This window comes from Anolis carolinensis, unplaced genomic scaffold, assembly GCF_035594765.1.
Source record: "Anolis carolinensis isolate JA03-04 unplaced genomic scaffold, rAnoCar3.1.pri scaffold_10, whole genome shotgun sequence".
NCBI lineage: Eukaryota > Metazoa > Chordata > Lepidosauria > Squamata > Dactyloidae > Anolis > Anolis carolinensis.
The window spans coordinates 10,573,943-10,599,345 of record NW_026943821.1 but is presented as its reverse complement, the minus strand read 5'-3'; the positions used below and the strand labels follow the sequence as shown (position 1 = coordinate 10,599,345).

At 45.3% G+C, this 25,403-nt stretch overlaps 2 protein-coding genes across 8 annotated transcripts in view; one reads left to right on the top strand and one right to left on the bottom strand.

Annotated features, from left to right (window-relative positions):
* The window catches only part of sipa1l3 (signal induced proliferation associated 1 like 3), a 144,819-nt gene extending 132,774 nt beyond the window's left edge, over positions 1-12,045 (top strand). For all 5 annotated transcript variants that reach the window (XM_008113820.3, XM_062962415.1, XM_062962413.1 and 2 more), the window contains 5 exons: positions 729-942; positions 1,198-1,341; positions 6,269-6,401; positions 7,558-7,639; positions 9,495-12,045. In XM_008113820.3, the coding sequence (XP_008112027.2) occupies positions 729-942; positions 1,198-1,341; positions 6,269-6,401; positions 7,558-7,639; positions 9,495-9,644 (723 nt within the window). In that variant the 3' untranslated portion in view covers positions 9,645-12,045. The remainder of the gene's footprint in view (positions 1-728; positions 943-1,197; positions 1,342-6,268; positions 6,402-7,557; positions 7,640-9,494) is intronic.
* Positions 12,046-13,956: 1,911 nt separating this feature from the next.
* Positions 13,957-25,403, bottom strand: part of dpf1 (double PHD fingers 1) — a 39,380-nt gene continuing 27,933 nt past the window's right edge. For 2 of the 3 annotated variants that reach the window (XM_008113827.2, XM_008113825.3), the window contains exons 8-11: positions 19,261-19,380; positions 17,506-17,618; positions 15,183-15,264; positions 13,957-15,095 (exon numbers count right to left, since the gene is read on the bottom strand). In XM_008113827.2, the coding sequence (XP_008112034.1) occupies positions 15,025-15,095; positions 15,183-15,264; positions 17,506-17,618; positions 19,261-19,380 (386 nt within the window). In that variant the 3' untranslated portion in view covers positions 13,957-15,024. The remainder of the gene's footprint in view (positions 15,096-15,182; positions 15,265-17,505; positions 17,619-19,260; positions 19,381-25,403) is intronic. The other variant, XM_008113826.3, reaches the window with a different exon arrangement.

The window sequence follows — 25,403 nt, the reverse complement described above, 5'->3', positions numbered from 1 at the left end:
TTTATGTTCCATCAACAGGGCTTCTCAAGAGAGAGCATGGAGGTCAAGCTACTTATTAGCCAAAAAGTCCTTCTCAGCTTCTCAGGGGAAATGGCATGAGATTTTGTCTATATTAGCAAGACCAGCAGGTTACTTTGTGAGTCTAGGCAGTGTTGGTGTTTGAAGATGCATCTTTGACCAAGTCTAGCTTTCTAAGGGATTTCTAGTTCCATGTTTCCTGTTGCTCATGCGCCATGCTTGCATGTGTTAAGGATTGTTCCTGAATCTCATGTTGTGGATTTATTCCTGGTTTCTTGTACTTTGAAGTCTGCAGACTATTTCTGACATTTTGACTTTGGTTTTAATTCTATTTTGCTGATCTGCTTTTGAGATAGATAGATAGATAGATAGATAGATAGATAGATAGATAGATAGATAGATAGATAGATATATTCAATAAACTGCTTTGCTATTTACCCTGGACTGAGTATAGTATTAAATACAGAAGTGCTTCCCAGCCTTGGAGTACAGCACCTGAGTCACGTTTAGATCACATAGGTGGCTTCAGCAAGGACTTTATACTATTAAGGGAGGTATGGAAGCAGAAGGCCTCTAGGTATGCCCTACCTGTGTTCCCCTCCTCGTTCTGGTTGGTGAGCTCCTGAGTATGTGAGAGAGGCCCAGCTTCAGCAGAAATCTGTTTCTGACCACCTGAGCCCATTCTGATGTTCTTGTGTCTTTCTTCCTAGTCCCCACAGAAGACGCTCCAGAGAACCCTCTCAGACGAGAGCTTATGCAGTGGACGCCGTGATGGCACCTACGCCAGCGCCTACTGCTTTGAGCAACCCCTCGCCAGCGATGTCCTCTTCACCAGCACCTACCCCTCCAGCACCCTCCCCGTGCGGAAGCAGCAGCAGCAGCAACACCAGTCGCCCAACAATGGGAACCTCTCTGAGAAGAAGTGTGAGTTCTCAATAGGGGGAAGTGGAGAGAGCCCATGGTCCTTTTTGTGCTTCATTCTAGGGCTGTTGGAAAATGACAACCCTAGCCAGCCTGCCTTTGCGATCTGAGTATCTCCAGTAGTGATGTTGAGGATAAGCAGCCTTCTTGTACTTCCTTTGGGCCTAAGTCACAGGAAGCATGGTCAGCCCTCCTATACTCCACCCTCTGACCTCATGTGCTTTCTCACAGGGGTTGGGGTGTTTTCTTTCTCTGCAGCTAACATCTCAGCCTCGGAGCTCTCCCTGAGCGACACACGGGACAAATCTCTGCGACGCATTGATCCCGGACTGATGCCACTGCCGGACACAGCCACAGGCTTGGAGTGGTCAAGCTTGGTCAGTGCTGCAAAAGCCTACGAAGGTAGGAGAGGCCAAGGTGGACTTTGGCATGGCTGAGGCATATGCAGGGCATTGTTTGTATTCTCCTTATCTCTATCTCTCTCTGCTGAATGTTCCATGTGCCAAAGAAGCCAAGGAGGGAATCTTACACAGCAGTTAGATAAAGAGCCACTGACAAAGTAGAAGATGAACTGTGTGGATTGGCGCACTGCTTCAACTTCCAGTTGTTGTTGTTACTATTGCTGAAGCATTTATTTCTATAGCGCCATCTTTTGGAAAAATGGCATTCATCAGCATTCATACAAGGCAACTATATGCCAATGCACATACATGCACATACATTCAGCAGTTTCCCAAAAACATCAACTCTCCTTTAAAATATATTTGCCTTTAAATCATGCTCTTAAGAGACAAAAATAAACAGACTTCTTTAAAAGTAACATAGTTAGTTTACTCACAAACTTCATGTATTCACCATACAGGTACTTTGCATATCGATCCAGATACAAATAGATTTGAAGTAGTTTTTGTGTGTAGGTAACACAGGGCATCAGTATTAGAATCAATAGTCCATAGTCCAATGGAATCCAATGGCTTCTGTACTGCATATTGTTCCTGAATTGAATATGAAGCACACACTTCTTACTGAAGTCTGAACTGAACCGTTCTAAAATAGAGTCTTGAACAAGCCCAGTTCTGATCACATGGTCTGTAGCCCCTCCCACAACAAAGTTAAGGTAAAATTGCATACTAATACACACACATACAATACAGTAAGTAACCTGAATTATATATACAATATATAACTAGTGGAGGTTGACGAAGTTGCTATTCCATCACCATCATTGTGCATGTTGCTTTACAGTTAAAGAACAAAAAAGATAACCAGCCCTACCAAAGGTTTGCAATTTAAAACACACATATACAGTAGAGTGTAACTTATCCAACACTCACTTATCCAACGTTCTGGATTATCCAACGCATTTTTGTAGACAATGTTTTCAGTACATCATGATATTTTGGTACTAAATTCATAAATACAGTAATTACTACATAGCATTACCATGAATTGAACTACTTTTCTGTCAAATTTGTTGTATAACATGATGTTTTGGTGCTTAATTTGTAAAATCATAATTTAATTTGATGTTTAATAGGCTTCTCCTTAATCCCTCCTTATTATCCAACATATTAGCTTATCCAACTTTCTGCCGGCCCATTTATGTTGGATAAGCGAGACTCTACTGTACATATATATACAATCTGGGAAGGAAGGAATAATACAAGTATGCGACCACGTGATATAATTGTAAAACAAATTATCCAAACAAATACAGAAAAACAATGTAGTATAATACCAAACAAACTGAAAAATACATGTAACCAAAATTTGCAAGATTGTAAAATAGAATTAAACAATGAAAAATAATGACAACAATAATATTTTTACTGTCTTGGCAACTACTTAGGTTTGTGGGGTGATTTCTCTTGCCTAAACTATGACCAGAAGATGTTTGGAACTTTCATAAGTGTGGGCTGCCCCTTTGTATAGTGTTTTCTCTTTTGACCAGTTTATTGTGATACAGTGGGGTTTAAATCTGCACGCTTCCTTGAAAGATTGAAAAAAACATGCATGGAAAATTACGCTCACACGCATATCTTATTGGTTGCAACATATTCTGTTCTCCATTGGTTGCCCAGATCCAAAACTGGCCATGAACTTCTCAGGCAGAGCCGTCCTATCGCGTTGACTGCTCTGTCTTAACTAAAGGTCTTGTATCTTACTTCCAACCAGATAGGTTTTTTACTCCTCATAGTAGCAAAGATGCTTGCAGATATTTGTGGGGAAGAAGTTCTGCGCTAGGCCCTGCAGTATGTATCTCTTGACCATTTCTTCAATCTTTTAGGAGGGGTCCATGTATGTAGAATCAGGATGAGGAATAGCCACCTTTCAAGGATGCTTTAGCTGTGGATTACTGAAAGGGAAACATTAAAGAGAAGTCCCCTGGGGTCTCCATGCTCAGTGATTCTCAATATCTGTATTCTAACAGGGAGAAGTCATTCAGGTCATAGCTTTAGGCTTTTCCTCTTACATTGGAATAGTTATGGGGTAGTTGCACTTTGAGACAGAGAAGCTTCCTCCCCCAAGCTTTATATTTTCCCAAAGACTCACTCACCCACTTTTCTTCTGGTCCCAGAAAGAAATAAGACCTAGATTAGCTGAGCCCAACCAGTTCAGTCTGTCAGGTCTGATTTACTTGCAGAGATTTCCTGGTGTGGCCCCATAAACACCACTCACTGTCTTTTTCATAGCGTGCAAGTTCTTTTTCCATCTCCCTCTAAAGCAGGGTTGAAATGGGACACAAATGTCTATGCTCCATTTCCTGAAAAGCCAGAAGCGTTGTAGGGTCAGCTTTCTCTCCATCTCCCTCGCTCTCTCTGCCCAGCTAGCTTAGTGGTCTTAAATGCCATTTTCTCCCTGGAGCTGCTTCTGTGACCTGGTTTTTCCCAGCCTGGACCTGCCTTGCCTTTCTCCGCCTCATCGCAGCTGGCCTCCCCAGGAGCAAAGGCACTCTGTGCAGTTCGGCTTGTCACTCTTGGGTGCCCCCCGGGAGAGGCCTCCGACTGCTCCTGCTGCCGAAAGTAGGGCAAGCAGGGAGGGAGAGAGGTGAGCGCATGTCAGGACAAGGCTGGCTCCCGGCAGGGATCTCCCTTGATGCGGATTAACCGCCTCCCTGGCAGCCAGGCAGGCAATGTCGGGCATCTGTTCAGGCCTGCCATCTGCGTCATGCTTTCCCTGCCTTCCCCGTGCAAGTAAGCGCTCCCTGGCTAGTAAGTGGGGAGAGGCTGCCACTCGAGTGCACAAGAAGCGAGAGGACGGGTACTCTGGTGTGCGCTCAGTTCGGCCGAATCCTCCTGCCTAAATTACTGGACTCCCAACGAGAAGGTAGGCAAAGCCTTATGGGTGGCCATCCTGCTTTGGTCATGAGCCTCTGGGGACAACGGGGAGATGCTCCTTGCTGAGACAAACTGTGGGGTGGGGGAGAGAGAGACAGGACCCCAGCCTCATTGTCTGTGGGTGAGAGCCGTCCTTTATCTTGTCTTTCTTCGGGACTCTTTCCATCTCACTCTAAAAACATAGAAAGGCAGCAACACTGCACCCAGCCCCTTGTGGGTCTTCATGATCCCACTCTTCTATTTGGTTCACTTTCTCGTCCGCATAAAAGATAGAAACAGGAAGGGTGCCGGGCTTTTTTTTCCAGTGTTGGAGAAATAATGATCTCCATTGCTGTGGATTGTCGCAAAATCCTGACAGCTCAGATCAAGTGAGGGCTGCTGCTGCTGCATGGCATCCTGGGTACTTTGTAGAGATGTTGTGCTGATCTTGGGGCCTTACCAGTTAGAAGGCAGGATTCTTGACTTAGGCCGTAGTGAAGATAAGGCTGGCTGTGATTTATGAGGATCAAGCATGATTTCTTCTTATAGAGAGTTGGAAAAGACTTTGTGGGCCATCCAGTCCAACCCCCTGCCAAAAAGCAGGAAAATCGCATTCAAAGCAGCTCTGACAGATGGCCATCCAGCCTCTGTTTAAAAGCCTCCAAAGAAGGAGCCTCCACCACACCCCGAGGCAGAGAGTTCCACTGCTGAATAGCTCTCACGGTGAGGAAGCTCTTCCTAATGTTCAGGTGGAATCTCCTTTCCTGTAGTTTGAAGCCATTGTTCCGCATCCTAGTCTCCAGGGCAGCAGAAAACAAGCTTGCCCCCTCCTCCCTATGACTTCTCCTTACATTGTGATACATGGCCCTCATCATGTCTCTTCTCAGCCTTCTCTTGACCTTCTCTGATCTTTCTCTGATCCTTTCCTTTGAATAACCTCTTTGGATCCCTCCAGTGTTCTGACAAAGAAAACTACCAACATGTATCATTATAGCTTTCTGGAGCCAGGTCCCCCTCCCTCTCTTTGGGCTGAAAGTTTGTACTATTTCATCATTTCTACAGCCAAGATCACACTTGCATTTCCATCATGTGCGTTCATGTGCCTGCTTGTATGACAGAAAGGAAAAGTTTCAGAGTTTCCTTGGTTTTGATTTGATTTTTTTCTCCAGTCAGTATAAACAATTGATCATTGGGGTAGAGCAGAAACAGTCACAGGAAAAAGTGAGGGATCGAGAAAAACATTGCAAAAGAGACGGGGGGGGGGGGGGGGATTGTATCTGCTTGGTGGTCCTAAGCAACATCTGTGTCAGATGACATGAGAGATAGTCAAAGTTCTTTTTCTTTCATTTCCAAACTTCTACTAGGTGTTTGCAAACCTTATTGAAACCTTGAGGGAAATTCGTAGCTATTTGAGCCAAAGCATCAAAGCCATCATGCTGTGTTACTCCTTTTCAACCCTTTCTAGATTTGGCATGCCCGGCCCAACATGCTTGAAACCATAGTTCTGCTCTGCTCTGTTTGGCTAGTTCTTGCATATTGATACTCTCTTCATTTTCATGAGTGGTTTCTTTGCCTCAGCTAGTCGGGGAATTGTGGCAGCCATCTAGAATGTGCCACATTTCCTTAAGATGTTGATTCTTTCGCTTCTTTCTTGCTCCTGTTTGTAGGCAAATGACCTCCTTTTGGAGCACTGGCATCTCTCCAGGCCGATGTCCTTTCATAGCTTGCCAGGCCTGATGGCTGCCCTCTCGGTGGCAGGGGCAGCCCCACCCTCAGCTGCCCAGGGATTGTGACTCACTGCTCAGCTGGCCATGGGCATTTGGGAGGAGCTGGGAGTGACTCACTGTCCGGGCTGTTTTGCCAGCTGTGCCGGTTGGGATGAGAGAGAGAGAGAGAGAGACAGAGGGGGGGGGGAGATTAACTGGGGGCTGGCGGTGGGCTCCGTGACTTTTTGGGGGAAGGAGTCTGCCATTGCAAACACGACCAACCCTCGTGCTGCCTCTTCCCTCCAGTCCAGAGAGCGGTTTCCCTCTTCTCCCTCAATGACGCTGTGCTGAGCCCCGACATCCCCTCTGCCCACAGCCCCGTCCTCGGGCACCTGAGTCTGGAGAGGCAGCCCACACCACGCACAACACCCACCATGAGGTAAGGAAGGCGATCTGTGGTTCCCTTTAAAAGTTATAGCTGTTTTTTGGGCGCCTTGCAGGAAGATAAGCAATTTTGTTGTACAGGGTAAGGCATAAAGATCTCCCACATTTTGAAGGGGTATAAGAAATGAAATGAAGCTATCTAGAGAAAAATGGTATATATTTCTGAAAAGTGCACAAAATACCAATGGCTTTTAAAAATAATGTCAGACAAATTCCATCCATCATTGCCGATACATTGGTGAAGACGTTCCCGGAATTTCTCCATCAGTCTGCCAATCATCTCAGGTGGAATGGCGTTGAAGTGTGTATGGAACACTCACTGTTTCGTTATCACACAATAGTTGTTCTCATACTTGAACAACAAAGCCACAGTGTTCACTGGTCCAACTAATGATGGGTTCTGAAAACAGAAGAGACGAACCTACCAAATTAGACCTGCCCCACTTCTCTATCCCTCACTACAGTCCACATAATGCCCCTTCAAAATATGGGAGATCTTTATGTATATAGCCAGCACCTTCTTAGTGACTTAGTACAACTCATGGGTTAAACCTTTGGGCTGGCAGGACTGCAGACCGAAAGGTCGGCAGCTTGAATCCAGAGAGCTGGATGAGCTCCCATCTATCAGCTCGGGCTTCCCATGTGGGGACATGAAAGAAGCCTCTCACAGGATGGTAAAACATTCAGACGTCCCTTGAGCAACATCCTTGCAGGTGGCCAATTCTCTCATACCAGAAGCAACTTGCAATTTCTCAAGTCGCTCCTGATACAAACAAAAACAAACCTCAGACTCATTTTGGATGGGGCACAGATGGATATCCTCTTGCCCTTGTGTCAAGTCCAAAACCCACTAATGCTCAGCAACTGCCATATCCTGGAAGTTGGGAGAGGGAGCTGCTTCTTATGGGGCATGGGAGGAGCCAATTCAGACTGTGATGCTCCCATTTTCCCTGAGCTCCTGGATGAAGGTAAAGATGGAGCATATCCCCATTTCCCCCTCTCCCCAAGCTGAGACCAGATTCTTCATGGTGTAAATAGCCTTTCCTTGCCAACTGTGAAGTGACAGCAGGGTGACCCTCATGGGGCTTGATGTGTATTGAATGGTAGGAGAATGTAGCAACAATCATCTGGTCTCCCCCCTTTCTATGCAGTGAGGAACCTTCAGCAGATCTGACTGGCAAGGTCTACCAGCTCGAGGCCATGCTGAAACAGCTCCACACCGACTTGCAGAAGGTAAGAAATTACAGCTATGACTGCCTTTGTTGGTGGGTTCACTTGGCCAAGGGAAGGGAGTTTTCTCCCAACATGGGTTGAAAAACTTAGCCAGGAAATTAAGAAATAGTTTTGCAATGGGTGCTGCTTGTTCACTTAGCCAGGAAAAAAGGATTCTAGTAAGGGAGAGAATAGACTCCTGAGGGACTCCCATGCAGAAGTTGTTGTTCAAAAGGGCAGAATTAGAGCCAATGAGGGAAGTGGCAGAGAAAGAGATCTCAGCTCTAAACATTTGGAGAAAGTTCCTAACATTGAGAGCTGTTCAACAACAGAAGAGCCTATTTCAGGCATTGGTCGGTTCACCTTTACTGGCAGTATTTAAACAGAGGCTTCCTAACTATCTGTCACGAATGAGGTGTTTATGTCCCGCATCCATCTATCATCCTTCCATCACTTTATTTATATCCTGCCTTTCTTCACACTGGAATGTAAGATGGCACACATCTACCATAAAAGCATATGCAGTGTTCCCTCACTACTTCGCCGTTCACTTTTCGCGGATTCGCTGTTTCACGGTTTTTCAATAAACTCTAAAACACTATTAGAAATCATTAAAAATTGCAATTTACAGCCTAAGGAAGGGAGGAAGGAGAAGCCGAAGGGAGAGAAAAGGAGCCCAAGCGGCAACAGGGGGAGAAGGAGGCGAGTTATCAACACACGATTGGTTGATAAAGACTTAAAATAGTGTATAACTACTAAAATAAATTATAAATATTAAAATAAATATAGCGTCCCTACTTCACAGCTTTTCACTTATTGCGGGTGGTCCTGGAACCTAACCCCAGCAATAAGTGAGGGAACACTGTATAATTAAAAACAGACCAGAGATTCAAACAGAATTAAAAGCCTTTAAAATATTAATTTATAAAACAGAATACAAATGTATCTTGTTAGTACTGGAAATCCCATAGCCTATTGGAAATAACTGCACCCAGTCTCTGGGCACATATTCCTTTGAAAATAAATGGCAGTCATAACCTTATTGAAAAGGCAAAAATCATGGCAAATAATCTCCATCAACATGTGGAGACTCACCTTTTGAAAACCACTAGTCAAGAAAAGCATGACCTTGAACAAGTGATATTCATAAGCATTCATACAATGGCACACAGGTAACTCAGCTATTAAACTGAACTGCCGAGGACAAAGACATGCCACTACAAAAATATATTTGATTAGCAGAGGATGGTTGTTTCTTTGAAGTTGAAATTGCAGTTGCAGTTGCCCAAAACGTATTGCTATTTCCAACTGTTAGAAAGGTCTTAACTTCTACTGGAAATACAACAGGAAAGGGGCCTTCCTACAGAGAAGGTTTCAAAGTGTATGAACAGTTGTGTAAAATCGTAGAGCTGAAAAAGACCACAAGGGCCATCCATTCCAACCTCCTGCCATGTAGAAGGCCCATGTTTCCACTAAATATGCCTGTGAAGGTACTGAGATAGAGAGAAGTGCCTCTATAGTGACTCTTAGAAATCTAGCAGATTTCTATGGGAAATTATAGTGACTTAGGTCATTGAGCTTGGCAAGTCTTTTCCAACTCAGTAATTCTGTGTTGGAAGAAGCTGCCCCTCTGGGCTTTTCTCGTCACTGAAAATTGACAGCATGGTTTTGTGAACCAGGGGTATTGGATAAAGAGGAGGAAAACCTTTGGAGTTGGTAGAAAAAGGAGAGAGCCAAGAGTCCTGGATTCTTTGCTTATTTATGGCTGTGGTTCCAACTCCATCCAAGGTGGCCTTGATTTACTACTCTCTAAAAGGGAGCTGGCTTCTCCACTGCCTGTTTCGAATCCACATTCCATATTCTTTCCCAACTGCAGGAAAAACAGGACAAGGTGGTGCTCCAAGCGGAAGTGGCCAACCTCCGGCAAAACAACCAGCGGCTACAGGAGGAGTCGCAGACGGCCAATGAGCAGCTGCGCAAGTTTGCCGAGATCTTCTCCAACGCCGTGGAGAAGAAGGAGTTGTGAGCCGGCCGTGGGACAGGGTGGGCTGCTGCAGCTGGTTTAGGAAAAGACGGCAGTGGCAGATGAGTGTGGACTCTTCCCCGGAACCAAACGTATTGCTTGCTCTTCCAGGAGAGGCTTTTCTTTCCATACGGCGGTGGCCTCAAGTGTCTTCTGCCCTCCCCTTAGACAGCTCCTTTCCTGCATGGACCATGGCCTCGGGTTTTATGCCACTCTGTATTGAGTAACATGGATATTGAGGTTGGAGGGGGAGCAAAACTGGTGTTCAGAGTCAAGCACAGCTTGCCAACAATGCCTGAACAGCGTTGAGGACATCCAGGTTTCAGGCTGGCATCGTGACACTTAATGTGACCGCACCGCCGGAAGCAGCGGCACAGACCAGGCCAGCCCGTCTGGGCCACGCTTATCCTTGCAAGTGACCGCCAGGGGGCGCCTTGGCGTTCCAGCAGACTGGATCGATTGCCAGAGCACAGCCGAGAGTCAAAAAGAGCACTTTCTCACAACTAAATTATTTTCTAGAGAATGCAAGGTTGGGAGTGGCTCAGGAAGTTTAAAAATATATAAAGTTTAAATGTATATGTTCTTTATAAAACACTATATTTGTATAAATGGTACTGTTTGTAATTTTTTTTTCTATGAGATTTCTGTGCATGCACCTGAATTCAGCACACCGGATTTGTCCCCAGCCGCAGCAGAGATGCAAAACCCAGGCTTGGGGGAGGAGAGACAAGTGCCCTCCTTGAGCTCCCTTGGTGCCAGCAGACAAATGAGGCCGTAGACTTTGCTGGGTTCTACGGGTTTGCCCCAGGAAATCCCACTTGCCTGTTCATTGGCCTTCAAACTTGCTGCTTTTGGGGAAACGGGCAACACCATTTTCTCTGTGGAGAATGGGGAGGGCAGCTCTTTCACCCTTCAGGCGTGGTCTCCGAGAGCACCCTTCCTGCCATTTGTGTTTTCTGTGAGCTCTCCCGGTGCACTTCCTTCTTGCAATCAAGCCATGTTTTTCCATCTCTGCTGGGCAGGGACAGATATGCCACCCAACAGGGCATGCCAGGGGCACTCATGCGTCCACGTGCAGCCCTTCTGCAATAAGGCAGCGGCTGCTACTTCCGGTCTGGTCTGTAGTGAAATTGTGGCTTATGTTTGTTTGGGTTTGTTTCCTGTCATGTGTTAAAGCATGTTGTTGTTTGTAACTGGCAACACGGTCCTGCTTGGGGACGGGAGGAGTGTGTGTGGCAGATTTAGGGGCCCTGAGACTCAAAGGGGGCAAAAAGGCAGCTTTCAATCAGTACCAGATGACAAGTTCCTTCTGTTTTCCAGGTCAGGTGCCCTGAAAAGCTGTAGATTGATGGAGGAGGAAGCAGCAGAGACGGGAAACATAGGAAGGCTAGGAAACTGGGAGTTCAGCTTGACTCACAGCTCCCTTCGTTCCTTGTTTAATCCAGACTTGAGCAAAACCAGCGTCTGAACTATGCAAAAACCCAGACTCTGGGACAACTTCCTAGTTAGGGAGGCTGTCTTTCTCCTCTGCCTCCTTCTTGATCCTTTCTTTGGATCTCCCAGCCGTGTGAACTGCTGCAAGTTCACATGAATATTGGCATTGGGAGAGGGGGCTACTTCGCCGTTGCCAGTACGTACTGGCTCAGATTTGCAGACAGCTGCACCATATATGTCTTAACTCAGAAGGGTGCTGCCTGCTTTCTGTCCCCATCATCAGGAAAACCTTCCTTGTCCTTCCCCAATGGAGTCTTTCTTGCTCAGTGCGTCTCCGTCACAGGAGGCTTCAGCTTTTCACCACTGTCCCGGTAAAATGGAGTTTTCAGGGTGGGGAAGAAGCCACAGGTCCCGTTCTCAGTGTTAGTCCTAGGCAAGCTGCTCTCCCACACTAGTTCCTTCCTGTGTTTTCCGTTCCACAAAATCGTCCTCCCACAACAGCCACAAATGGAACAAGCAGCACCCTATCCAAAACGGTTTCTTAATTTTATAGTGGAGTCTCACACAGATTTGTATGGACCTGTCTCCCCTTATCCCTTGTTTTTATTTGAAATTACGTCCCTCCGAGTGTCCTTTTCTGTGACGTAGGAGAAAGGCTTTCCCCTTTTGCCGGCAGGTTCAAGGGGAGCCGTCTCTGGTGTGTTTTGTTTTTGTCTGTCGTGGTGTGTGTGTGAATTTTAATTTTATAAGAATCTTCGCAGATCAAATCTGTCTTATTTAATTTTTTTCCCCTTGGTCTTAAAATAAATGCTGATAGGAAAGAACCAGCTTTTGTAAATTAAATCCTCTCCTTCCCCAGTGTAATTCTCTGGAATCTTCAACAATAATTTGGGGTTTGTTTGTTTTTTTGGGGTTTTTTGGCACGCCTCGAAATGTGGAAGGGACATTGAAATAAATGTTTCATAGAAAAGCCTCTTGTGTGTTTCTTTGGATTGGGCAGAAGCATTGGGGACGGTATGTGTCAAACCAAATCCACCTCTCTCTCTCTCTCTCTCTCTCTCTCTCTCTCTCTCTCTCTCTCTCTCTCTCTCTCCCCCCCCCCTCCCCAAGCCAGAATCCAGATACTGGAAGGAAGGCGGAGGGGAGATGTCTGTGGTACCCAGACGTCTCTCTTTTCTTTCCCCATCCTGTTGTCATGGCAACAGCTCCCTGCAAGAAGATGTTGCATCTACAGGTGGAAAGTCTGGATGCAGGTGTCGGGAAGGGAGGGAGGGGGCTGCCCTTTTTCATTTCATTCCTACAGCAAGCTCAATCATTTTAAGTAGAGGGCCAGTTAATAGTCCTTCGGACTGGGGAGGGGGGGGGGCTATAGTTGAATGAGTTCCTATGCACATTGCACATCTCTTACCTGTACTGCAAAAACATGAAAGAACAATACAATATTTAAAATGAAAGGCAGCTCTAACCATCATAAACTTACCAGTGAGTAATGGGAATTGTGGGCCTGCTTTTGCTTGATGGGATAGGTCAAGTTAATTAGGATTGTTATTATTGTTTGCCTTTCCCCCCTCTTCCATCTCTCTTTCCGCGCTTTTTTCCTCCTTCCTTCCTTTTTTCATTTTCTCTCTTCCTTCCCTGTTTCCTTCCTACTTCCATTTCTCCTTCCTTCTTTCCTTCCCTCTTTCCTTCCTTTTCTCTGAATGGCTGCAACGTGAGTGGGGCGCAAATGGCAGGAGCCTGGGTGGGGGGGGACCTGGGCAGGCCATATCTGGCCCACGGGCCTTGGTTTGAGAACCCCTGGTCTAGACCATGGTGTCTTTAAATTTTCCCACTCGCCCCCCCCCCCTTTATGCCCAAGACATTTTTACACAACCCCAGGTATATCTTATCTATATGCATAATAAAAGTGAAAATCTGTATATGGCAGGGGTGTCCACTAACACGGACAAGCCTCTGCCTTCACAAACAACTATAACCCCCACCTATCAGGAGACACCAATGGCCCTCCCTCCAATGACATTACAGGTTATGAACATATCCAAGAGCCCCGCCAATGTCCTCCACAAACCATACTGCCCACCACCCAAGTGAAGGTTTTCATATGGGGACAGTTTCATCCTAGATTTTGTTTTTCCTCCATCACCACCATTCCAGTATTTCTCTCCATTTGCTTGATCCCACCCACTGCCTCTCCCTTAACCCTTCCCTACTCTTTCCTATGGCACAGAGGAATTGTACCCAGCTGACGACAGGTCTGGACCAAACTTGGCACACAGACCCCACATGGCCAACAATAATTACTGGCAGAGTTTCGGGAAGATTGACCCACAATTTTGGGAATTATAGTTCACCCACATCCTTAAGAATTTTCTAATCTGAGCATTCATAACAAACAAAATTTTCTAATAAATAGCGTTATAAATTGCCTAACTAATAATACCTATCATCCCAAAACAAACAATGCCTTTTTCTAATAACTTGGTCATTGCCAGGTCTCCAATTTAGTACATATCTAAAATAGGTATGAAAACTAAATATTTATTTACAGCAAATTAGCATTTACAAGGCAAGCTAAATAGACTGATTTTCCTTATTATGAAGTACAGCTGAAGCATCTTTTGCAGAATCCACTGTAAACTACGCAATGGATTTGTATAAATGTCTACAACAGCTACTAGGTGGCATTCAGAAAACCTCTAGTGTTTCCAGTTCTTGGGGGCCATTGAGCTAAGGGAGCCCCATTTGAAGTCGCAACCCATAGTTTAAGAAGCAGTGATCTAGGCTATCCCAATAGTCAGATCCATCAGATCCTTCATATCACCCATGCAATATAACAGAGTAGGAAAAGGCCGGCCATGTTTGAAAAAAGGAGGAGGAGAGCTGTAATTCAGACCACATTTAATGCACAGAACAATCCAAGCACATTAAAAGATGCAGGCAACAAAACAACACCATGTACACAAGGTGGGGGCTTGGCGGGAGTGCTTTCCAGCTAGCCTTTGGTAGCATTTCTCCCCTTGACCCCAAAACCCAACACACTCTCCCTCTGGGGTGGGGGTAGCTTTCTACCGTTGACCACCTTTTTCTGTTTTTTTCAAGTTTTCTTTCCCCCCTTTTACATTTTTTAAAAACCAGCAACATTTAAAAAGAAAAAGCTCCTGCCTTGTCTAATAGCTGGGAGGTCCCCTCTTCTAGCCTCCATGTCTTTCAGGTGGCCATCATCGCATCCCTAAACCCATCCATCGCCTAGCACCCCCATCCTGACTCAGTTAAAGTCACCCACAGTCTCTCCATTTGATGGAGAGGAACCTAAAAGAAAAGGTATAGAAGCGGGCAGGAAACCCCGCACATTGTAGAGCAATGAACAACCAAAATATTTTTTTAAACCCATGAGAGACAAGGTTGTGTGTGGGGTGCCAGACTCCCAGCCGACCCCATCTCTCCTGAAAAATCCAGGAAGAAAATTAATATCTTGCATGCAACATCATTCTGGTATGGTAGAAGGAGAGAGAAAAAAACCCTGTCCCTTCCCAGCCAGGAGATGGAGGGAAGGGGCAAGGAACCAAGAGAGAGAGAGCTCGGTACCTGCTTCCCTCTCTGGCTTTTATGGCTTTTGAGTATTTGGCTCCTTGGGGTTGACCGGGTGGGTAGGAGCCAGGCAGGCAGTGGTGGGCAAAGGCAGGAAGGCTCCACCGACATAGTTGGGTCGAAGGGAAGGGAAGAGAGAGGGATATCCTGCCAAAAGACCAGGATCTGGCCCCTTCCTTTGCCCTCTTAAGAGTAGGGGAAACGGGGATTCCAGCCAACCTGAAGTGGCAGGTCAAAAGATCACTGTTCCAAGGCTAGAGCTCAAACAAACACACATCCGACAGCCCCGTCCCACCGTGGATAAGATCTTGCAGCCGTCTCAGCAGGATCCAGAGGAAGGTGGGGGGCAGCGGGCACCAGCCTAGGTCAAAGTGATGTAGGCAGAAGCCTTCTCCTTCAGCTGCCGTAGGCACAAGTGGCAGCTCCAGCTTCCTGCAAGGAAGGAAAACGAGAAACGTCAGCACATTTTGCCGCAGTGCCATATAGGGACCCTTCGCCTTCGCTTGCCATCTGGCTCACCTTCCGGGGGCTCGGCCATTGGGGGACTCAGGCAGTACATGTGGTAGCCCCGGTCGCAGTCATCGCAGAACAGTAGCTGGTCCTAAGAGAGACGAGAGAATGAGAGAAGGTAGAAAGGCCACTGGGTGGGACAGCAACGGCTTTAAAATGGGGCGGTGGCATGGGATCAATGGGAACAGGGCATGATAGGCACCCCTTGGGATGGGAGGCATCTTGGTTTGAAATGTTAAATTTGGCACAGAAAAGCTGTCCTTGGCTGTTGTATGTTTTTCGGGCTGTATGGCCATGTTCTAGCTGGTTCTTGGCTATCTAATCCAGTAGCATCCACCTTAAAGGGACAGTGAGATTTTTCTTCCAGAACTCATGCAAGAGTGTTCTCACCTAGTCTATCAACCTGGCAGTGATGTCCTAATAAGAATAATAAGAAAATCGCACAGACAGACTACAAACAGAGGCACAACTATGTGGCCCAAATGATTCATTGGAACTTATGCCTCAAGTACCACCTCCTTGCAGTAAAGAACTGGTGGGATCACAAACCTGCAAAATTATTGGAGAATGAGCACGCAAAGATACTGTGGGACTTCCGAATCCAGACTGACAAAGTTCTGGAACACAACACACCAGACATCACAGTTGTGGAAAAGAAAAAGGTTTGGATCATTGATGTTGCCATTCCAGGTGACAGTCGTATTGACGAAAAACAACAGGAAAAACTCAGCCGCGATCAAGACTTCAAGATTGAACTCTGGCAGAAACCAGTACAGGTGGTCCTGGTGGTGATCGGCACATTGGGTGCCGTGCCAAAAGATCTCAGCTGGCATTTGGAAATAATAGACATTGGCAAAATTACGATCTGCCAACTGCAAAAGGCCACCCTACTGGGATCTGCACGCATCATCCGAAAATACATCACACAGTCCTAGACACTTGTGAAGTGTTCGACTTGTGATTTTGTGATATGAAATCCAGCATATCTATCTTGTTTTCTGTGTCATAATAATAATAATATAAATCTTTATTTATACCCTGCCACCATCTCCCCGAAGGGACTCGGGGCAGCTCACAGAAGCACTCCAAGTGCCGCATTAAAGCAACAATACATAAGTATATATACAGTGACATAAGTATAAAAACAACACATATAAAATCCCAACTAATAGAACTGTAAGAATCATTAGGGATTGTGATGGGCATCCATAGGCTGTAAGATTTTGCCCCTTTTTGGATACGTCTTATATGCCTTCAAGGCTAACCTTTTGTGGTATTTCTTGCAAGATCTCTTCAGCGGAGGTTTCCTTTGAGGCTGACAGAATGGACTTGCCCCAAGTCACCCAATGGGGCCATGGCCAAGTGGGGATTTGAGTCTGGTTCTCCAGTCCAACACACATTCCATTGCACCGCACTGGCTCTCTGTGTTGCTTCAGCACAAATTTGCACCAGCAGCTTTACATTCCACAAGCCCTATACTGAATGCCAACATGATCCAATAGATGAGGATCAATGGTCAATGCATATGGCTGACAATCCATTGTGTCACTGCAAAAGACTACAGCAATGCACATTCACACGCTACTCTGTCCTTCAATGTGCTTTCATCTACACAACAAGGAGCCCCTGGTGGTACAATGGGTTAAACCTTTGTGCCAGCAGAACTGCTGACTGACAGGTCGGCATTTCGAATCTGGGGAGAGCAGGTGAGCTCCTTTTGTCAGCTCCAGCTCCCCACGTGGGGACGTGAAGAAAGCCTCCCACAAGGATGGTAAAACATCAAACATCGGAGCGTCCCCTGGGCAACGTCCTTGTAGACGGCCAATTTTCTCACAGCAGAAGTGACTTGCAGTTATTCGAGTCACTCCTGACACAGAAAAAAAAATCTACACAACGCTTCTAGATGTTCAATAGTGCTTATAGTGGTATCAACTGGATGCAGTTGTCCCGAAACAATAATTCTGAGTGCATAGTACAACTTAAGCCTGTGTATGTCAATTATAGAATGCCAGTTCACCCTATGCAAAGCTGGAGCTCAGCTGTACCAGGGAAGTCATGGAAAGGAGGGGATTTATCAGTCAAGGCACCTTGCTGAACAACTGAGACCTCCAATGAATGGTCAAGATGGAGGGGGAAAGGCATAATTGCCATGCTGGAATTGTCACAGGTCTTGGTCACACAGAGTATGGGGAGGGAGCAAAGAAACCAGCATTGAACACTTCTAAGGCTGAGGCCCGTCCATGTTGTGTGCTGGCGTGCAGAATCATGCATGCCCACCCTAGCACACAGCAGGGGTTACGGGCCTCCATTTGGAGCAGGCTGGCTCACGTACATCGTTCTCTGAGGTGCCACAAAGGCTGCAGCTCTTGCACTCGATGCATTGCCACCGGTAAGTCCGGACGGCTGCTGTCATGTTCACGGTGAACTGCAGGCAGGACGGATGCCCTGGAGGGAAAGAAAGAGCAAGCAATAAGCAACAGGCATTGGGAGGGGAGACGGAGTGGGGCTTGCTGTGCCTTCCTGCCTCTCCTGAAAGCCTTTCTTGAAAAGACCAGTTTGGGAAGTGGCTTTGTCTGACTTGGACCTGAATCCAATTGACTGACACATTCTTAGTGGCACACCCAAGTTGCACTATACATGCAGAAATGTTTTTGTTTTTGTTTGGACAATGTACAACAGATGCATCTAACCAACAGCAGCGTAAGTGTTGTTTGGGACAGTGGCACATGATCATGTCTTTCTTCTATCCATTGCAGTCGCACAAGTTATAAGCCATGCACTTTGACCATTGATCCACATATGTTGCACTATGTTAACATTTGGTGTAGAGTTGCATAGCAAAAATCCATGGTCTGAAATATAAATTACACTCTGCTCTGCACTTGAGCCAAGAGAGGCCACAGCTCATCACACATAGCACAAGTATTATATGCTTAAGGTCCCAACAAACTTGCAGTCATCCCATCTGAATCCCAGGAGAGCCCCTGCCAGTCAGTGCTGACAACCACTTGCATCTTATTTATTATTTATTTACTACATTTATATCCCGCTTTTCTCACCCCGAAGGGGACTCAGAGCAGCTTACAAATCAAATGAACATACAATATATTATTAGCATAGCACAATCATTAAATTACTATATTGTACTATATCATTATATGGTAATATTATTAGTAATATTACATTTAATATATAATATATAATTAATATTATTATATTGTATTATTAGTAGTATAATATTGTATTCCATTATAATACTATTATCAATATATGTATATACATAACATTATATATTTATAAATTAAAAATTATTTTGCTAGTCACTTACGCAGTAAGTTTCACTATGATAACGGGGGGTTGTGTCAGGACTGATTTGAGAAACTGCAAGTCGCTTCTGGTGTGAGAGAATTACCCAGGGGATGCCTGGATGTTTTATCATCCTGTGGGGGGCTTCTCTCATATCCCTGCATGGGAAGCTGGAGCTGACAGATGGAAGCTCAGCCCACTTCCCCAGATTCAAACCTTTGGTCAGTAGTCCTGCTGGCACAAGGGTTTAACCCAGTGGTTCTCTACCTGTGGGTTACCAGGGGTTTTGGCCTACAACTCCCGGAAATCCCGGTCATTTTACTAGCTGTTAGGATTTCTGAGAGTTGAAGGCCAAATCATCTGGGGATCCACAGATTGAGAACCACTAGTTTAACCCATTGCGCCACTGGGAGCTCAGATTATGGAGTAAATTATTTCCAATAGCAGGACACAGATATTCTGCTGCTGACAGCAACGTTGCACATTCAGCAATATTGTGCATTGCGGTTTCACACTGCAGATGCGCATTATGCACTGTGGAAACATACTGCACCTTGCTCTTTTACAGGGCACAACAGGAACCAGTCATTAATATGTGTGGCCCCGTGTTACTATTCTACGTAAGTGGTACAGAGACTCTCTGAATACCAACACTTAAACCACACTGAGAGTATGTTGAATGGCAGCCAGGGTTTGGCCACATGGGTCAATAGTTGCCCAGCTTCCTATGTGGCAAAGATCATGAGTTGTGTCCAGCATTGCTTTGCTCACAGAGGCTCACCTGAACGGCCACAGTCTGCACAGGAAATGAGATCCTCAGGGCAGCCGGTCTTCTTGGAGCCGCCTAGACAGAAATCACAATAACCATTTGGTATGACTGTGCCGTCCGGAGCTTTCTTAGCTGCAAAACAGCAAGGAGAGGCCAAAATCAAGGGTGGGGCCACAGAGACCTTCTGTGCACTCCACAAACACCTCCATCCCCCTACGGAGTGGGAGGAATGCCACCCCCAACCTCATTCCACCTACCCATACATTCACCCAGTACAGTTTCATCATTTTTCCATTTTGTCTTGGCAACATACAAAGGTTCATCACAGCTGGCACGTGCCAGGGCAAAACTTCCCCATAAAGCAGTGATGGCCAACCTATGACACGAGTGTTAGCACTGACATGCCTAGCCATTTTTGCTGACACACTGCCGCATGCAGATTGATTGGACGACTACGTCTTTTATGGCCAAATTTGGTGTGATTTCGTCCAGTGGTTTTGTTGTTTACTCCATGGGAATTATGTGCATATAAATACATACACACACACATACACCGGTGTGTGTGTGTGTGTGTGTGTGTGTGTGTGTGTGTGTGTGTATATAATTCAATTATTATTGTAGTATATTATCATATTACTATTAAATTATTATTATACTATTCATTATTCATGACAACATTGAAACTACAATAGAGAGAAATCAGCATGGAAACTGCAAGAGGTACCATAGATTGTTGTACATGGAAATAATGGTAGTAAATAGTTTTTGATTTATTAAATACAGTTATATATTACAATTATACATTTTTGTTATTTGAACTATACATATTGCGAAATTATGTTTTTTTTTCTCAAAGTGACACACCACCCAAGTCATGCTAGGTTTTTTTTGGTGAATTTTGACACACCAAGCGCAAAAGCTTGCCCATCATTGCCATAAAGGAACACACAAACTATTACCCCTGTATCTTGGCATCTTATCCTACTCCATGTCCATGTGGCTATGATATTTTGCGCACCCTATGTACACATGCATGCCGTTCAAATAGTCTTACATGTTTCTGGCCATCAAGGTCAGGAAGAAAGTGGTCTCAAAGGCCTCCACGTTCTTTCTCCCCTCAGTCCATTCCTATCACTTCAAATTCGATCACACAAACCATGCAACACAGTGGCTTCGTTGGCAACGCTTTGCTCAGGGGATTGAGCAGGCATGGGCAAACATTGGCCCTCCAGGTGTTTTGGACTTCAACTCCCACAATTCCTAACAGCCGGTAGGCTGTTGGGAATTGTGGAAGTTGAAATCCAAAACACCTGGAGGGCCAAAGTTTGCCCGTGACTGGGATTTGCTTGTGTATGGAGACCTTACTAAGGGAAAACCATTGGGCCATCTTCCTCTCCACCCGCACCAACAACCCTCGAGAAGTCCTTTATAGGAATGGGAAAGAGAGGGCACCGAAGCAAGAAAAAGGTGGCATGGGATAAAATCGAACGGGGCAGCCCATTCTCTCTAATCTTCTGGGAACAAAGGCAAGAGAGCTGCCCTGAGCAATCCTGCCTTGGCCCCTCTTTCTGCACCTCATGCCTCATCAGGCCCCTATGATTTACCTGTGTGCCTGAGCTGGTTCTCGGGGACCCAATTCAACTCTTTGTAAAACTCTGGAGAAAGCCAGAAATGCAAAAAATAAAAATAATGGAAATAAACATGGCGATAGGGAGGGAATGTCAGACGTCTAGATTCTTTGTTATGGGAAGCAAGTCACGTTCCTATAGCAAAAAATGGGATCGGGGTTATCAATCTCACTGCTTATCTGAATAAACAGATAAACAAGCAAAGGAAAAGTGTGTTACTGTGAGTTTTCCGAGCTGTATGGCCATGTTCCAGAAGCATTCTCTCCTGACGTTTTGCCCACATCTATGGTAGGCATCCTCAGAGGTTGTGAGGTCTGTTGGAAGGTTTATATATATATGGAATAATGTTCAGGGTGGGAGAAAGAACTCTTGTCTGTTGGAGGCAAGTGTGAAAGTTGCAACTGGCCACCTTGATTAGCATTGAATTGCCTTTCAGCTTCAAAGCCTAGCTGCTTCCTGCCTGGGGGGGATCCTTTGTTGGGAGGCTTTGTTTATATGTTTAAACTGTTTTATGCTTTGATGCATGTGTTTTTTATGCATGGCACTGAATTTTTACTGAATTTTGTAAGCCACCTTCAGTCCCCTCTGGGGTTGAGAAAGGCAGGGTAGAAATAAAGTAAATAAATAAACAATAAATAATCAAGGTGGCCAATTGCAACATTCACACTGGCCTCCAACAGACAAGAGTTCTTTCTGCCACCCTGGACATTCCACAGATATTTAAACCCCACTTGCCTAGTTTCCAACAGACCTCACAACTTCTGAGGATGCCTGCCATAGATGTGAGCGAAACGTCGGGAGAGACTGCTTCTGGAACATGGCCATACAGCCTGGAAAACTCACAGCAACCCAGCAATTCCGGCCATGAAAACCTTCAACAACACAAAGGAAAAGTGCATAAAGTTAAAGCTGCTTAACAAGGGAATGTGAGGCTTTGCGGTGGGGGAATGCAAGGCATAGAGGTGGTTATTGAATGCCACCATTATGTAGGGCATGTGTGCGAGAGGGCGAGGCATCTTGACACAAAATGGGCAGCATTCTTGCTCAGGTTGTGGGTAGAATTCAAGGAAAGGAGGTCATCTGTGCCAAAAAGCAAGGAAGCTGGAAGCACCAATGAAGCAGCAGTGGCATCTCTGGGTCAGCAAATGGCCACGCCCATCCATCAGCCCGGATCCAAGCGGATCCCAGGAACCCTGCCCCCTTTCTCTGGGGAGTGGGTCTCTCCAGAGCCCCTCCTTGCATCTTGCTCCTTTGTGCAGATTCTCCTACATCAGCATGCGCTGGTCTCCATGGTAACTGACAAGAAAAGGGATGGGATGCAGGATGCGTTTGTTGGGGAGGAGGGGTAGAGATGGAAGACTTCCCTTCCCTCTTGCTTTCCCCCCATTGTGATGTTGTAGGGCAGGATAATCCCAGCTAGACTTGACCCAACCACACCCCGATTGAGATCCCTTTATTCTTTAGCTTGGCCTCTTGTGCCTCTACCTCACCCCCCCCCCCCAAATGAGAAATGGGGGCTTCACTCTCCATTCGCCTTCCCTCCACACCCTCCCCCTCCTTCAGCAATGCTGCTGTGTGCAACCACAGAAACAACGCAACCCAATATGGAAGAGTATGGTTGCAAATACTTATGTCAAATCTACACAACACAGATTTTCAAGCGGACAAAGAGGCTCCCTCCTTAAGATTCAGTATCACAAACATGCAAAAAAAAACATGCCACAACCCCATACATCATTTCCACCCAAGCAGATAAGGACAGGTTTTCTTAAATATTCACACAAGGTGCACATAGATGGATAGATGTGTTGTGTGCACATACTGACACCCAATAATATGGGACAAATGCAATTGACTGGCCATCTCAGGGTGGCACAAAAGAACAGGCAAAAACCACCTCTGAAGTTAAGGAGGATTGGCCCTGAGCAGTACTTGAATGGGAGACCACTGATTAATGTCAGATCAAGACAGCAAATAAAGAACTACGCTCTTAATTTACTGTCCTAAAATCAGGATAGTAAATAAAAAACAACACTAAAAAGACAAGGGAATTCCAGACAAGAAACAATCAAGGCGAGCTAACAAAGGATTCCCCCAGGCAGGAATCAGCCAGGCTTTGAAACTGCAAGGCTAGTCACGGCTAATCAAGCTGGCCAGTTGCAACATTCACACTCGACTCAGGCAGACAAGAGTTCTTTCTCCCACCCTGAACATTCCATAGATATATAAATCCCACTTGCCTAGTTCCCAACAAACTTTACAACCTCTGAGGATGCCTGCCATAGGTGTGGGTGAAACATCAGGAGAGAATGCTTTTGGAACAAGGCCATGCAGCCTGGAAAACTCACAGCAAACCGAATCCAAGTACTATCAGTTATATTTCAGGGGAAGGGACAGGTAAAAGGGACAGTTTGATTGAGGAAAACAAAATCTCCATTTTCTTTCTCCTTTCCAAGTCTTTAATGTGGAAGACGATTAGAAGGGATTTAAGACCAGATCTCACCTGATCTTAGAAACTAAGCAAGTTTAGTTTTGGTTAATAATTGAATGGGAGACCGCCAACAAATGCTAGGTGCCATAGTTTATTATTTCAGAGGAAGGAACTGATAAAAGCAAACAGGATTAGCCCTGGTTAGTACTTGAATGGGAGACTGCAATGAATGTTAGGTGCCATGGGTGATATTTCAGACAAAGGGTAAAACCACATCTGAAGTTAAATAGGGTTAATCCTGGCTAGTACTTGAATGGGAGACGGCAATGAATGCTCAGTACCATGGGTGATATTTTAGAGGAAGGAACTGGCAAAACCACATCTGAAGTTAAATGGGGTTAATCCTGGCTAGCACTATTGAAGACATGGTTGTTTTGATAAGCCTTCGACCATATTTAGATTCCTTTAATGAATATACATGAAGACCCACAGATTTCACCAAGCACTTTACATGACTGAGATTGACTATCGTTGTTTTATACCTTTATACTGTTATTGTTTTATGTTATTTTTTCTGCAATTTTTGTATTTTGTGCATTTACACCTTTGAGTGCTTTGTAAGCCGCTCCAAGTCCCTCTGGGAGATGGTGGCAGGGTATACATTCATAAGTTTTTAAGTCTATGTTAATTGATTGATTTGTATATCTTGTGTACTTATGTTCATTATTGTATAATGTTTAGTTGTTGTATGGTTTTAAGTTGTTGTATGGTTTTCTGCTATGCTGGAAACCACCCTGAGTCCCTTGAGGGGATAGGGAGGTATATAAATTAAAGTATTATTATTATTATTATTTTATTGTATGACACAGCAAACAAGATAGACATGCTGGATTTCATATCACAAAATCACAAGTCGAAAACTTCCAAAGCGTTTAGGACTGTGTGATGTATTTTTGGATGATGCATGCAGATCCCAGTAGGGTGCCCTTTTGCAGTTGGCAGATTGTGATTTTGTCAATGTCTATTGTTTCCAAATGCCGGCTGAGATCTTTTGGCACAGCACCCAATGTGCCGATCACCACCGGGACCACCTGCACTGGTTTCTGCCAGTCTTTGAAGTTCAATCTTGAGGTCCTGATAGCGGCTGAGTTTTTCCTGTTGTTTTTATTAAGTTGTATTATTATTATTATTATTATTATTATTATTATTATTATTATTATTCAAGAATGGGAGACTGTAATGGATGCTAGGTGCCATATCTGAGGTTTTCTGGCCTAAGAACATTATGAAATTCATGGCATCGCCATAGGTCAACTGCCGACGTGAAGGCCCACGTATGGGTGCATACACAATCCGAACTTCCTCTGTATCTGAATTCAATGCCTGATGCAAGGGTTGTGAATCTTTATGAATAAGAAAGAAAAGAAGGTGTGCTTTCAACTCGCCCGGGCTCCTTCTTTGCAACCTCCAAAGATCCAACCTTCCTTCTCCCTGCTCTAGCAGGGAGAAGGAAGAATCGGCTTAACCCTCTCCAGCTTTCGGCTTCCTTCCGCCGCCCCGCCGCCCCACCGCCAGGACGCCTTGGGGGTCCCATTTAATTGAAAGGATAAATCAGAGCAGGAAATATTATACCTGCCAACTTCACCCACCAACGTTGCTGAGGCAACCGTCCGCATCAGCAGGAGCACAGCGCCTGGTTTGGGGGGGGGGGGATATTAAAAGTGGAGACTCTCACTCGGCAATGGGAGTGGGGAATCTCATTAATCCTCATACCTTGCACACCTACGGTGCAAAAAAGGTCTTTGGACCATAATAGAATGTTGTTGAGTGGGGAAGCTGGAGATAATGGGATGAAGGCAGCTTCTTACAAGAGGAAGAGGAGGGAATCACACACACACACACACACATATCCGCTGTATTTTTTTAGAATTATGTTTTGTAGGTTGATTCATGATCCATGCATGCCAACTTTTGAAATGCAATAGCCTAGCAGGGAGGGAGGGAAAAGATGGACGTTTGCACATTAGAATGCAGCTGCAAGGCAAAAGAAGAAGAAAAGAAAGGAAAGCAGCCCAAACTGAAGACATGGAGGAATT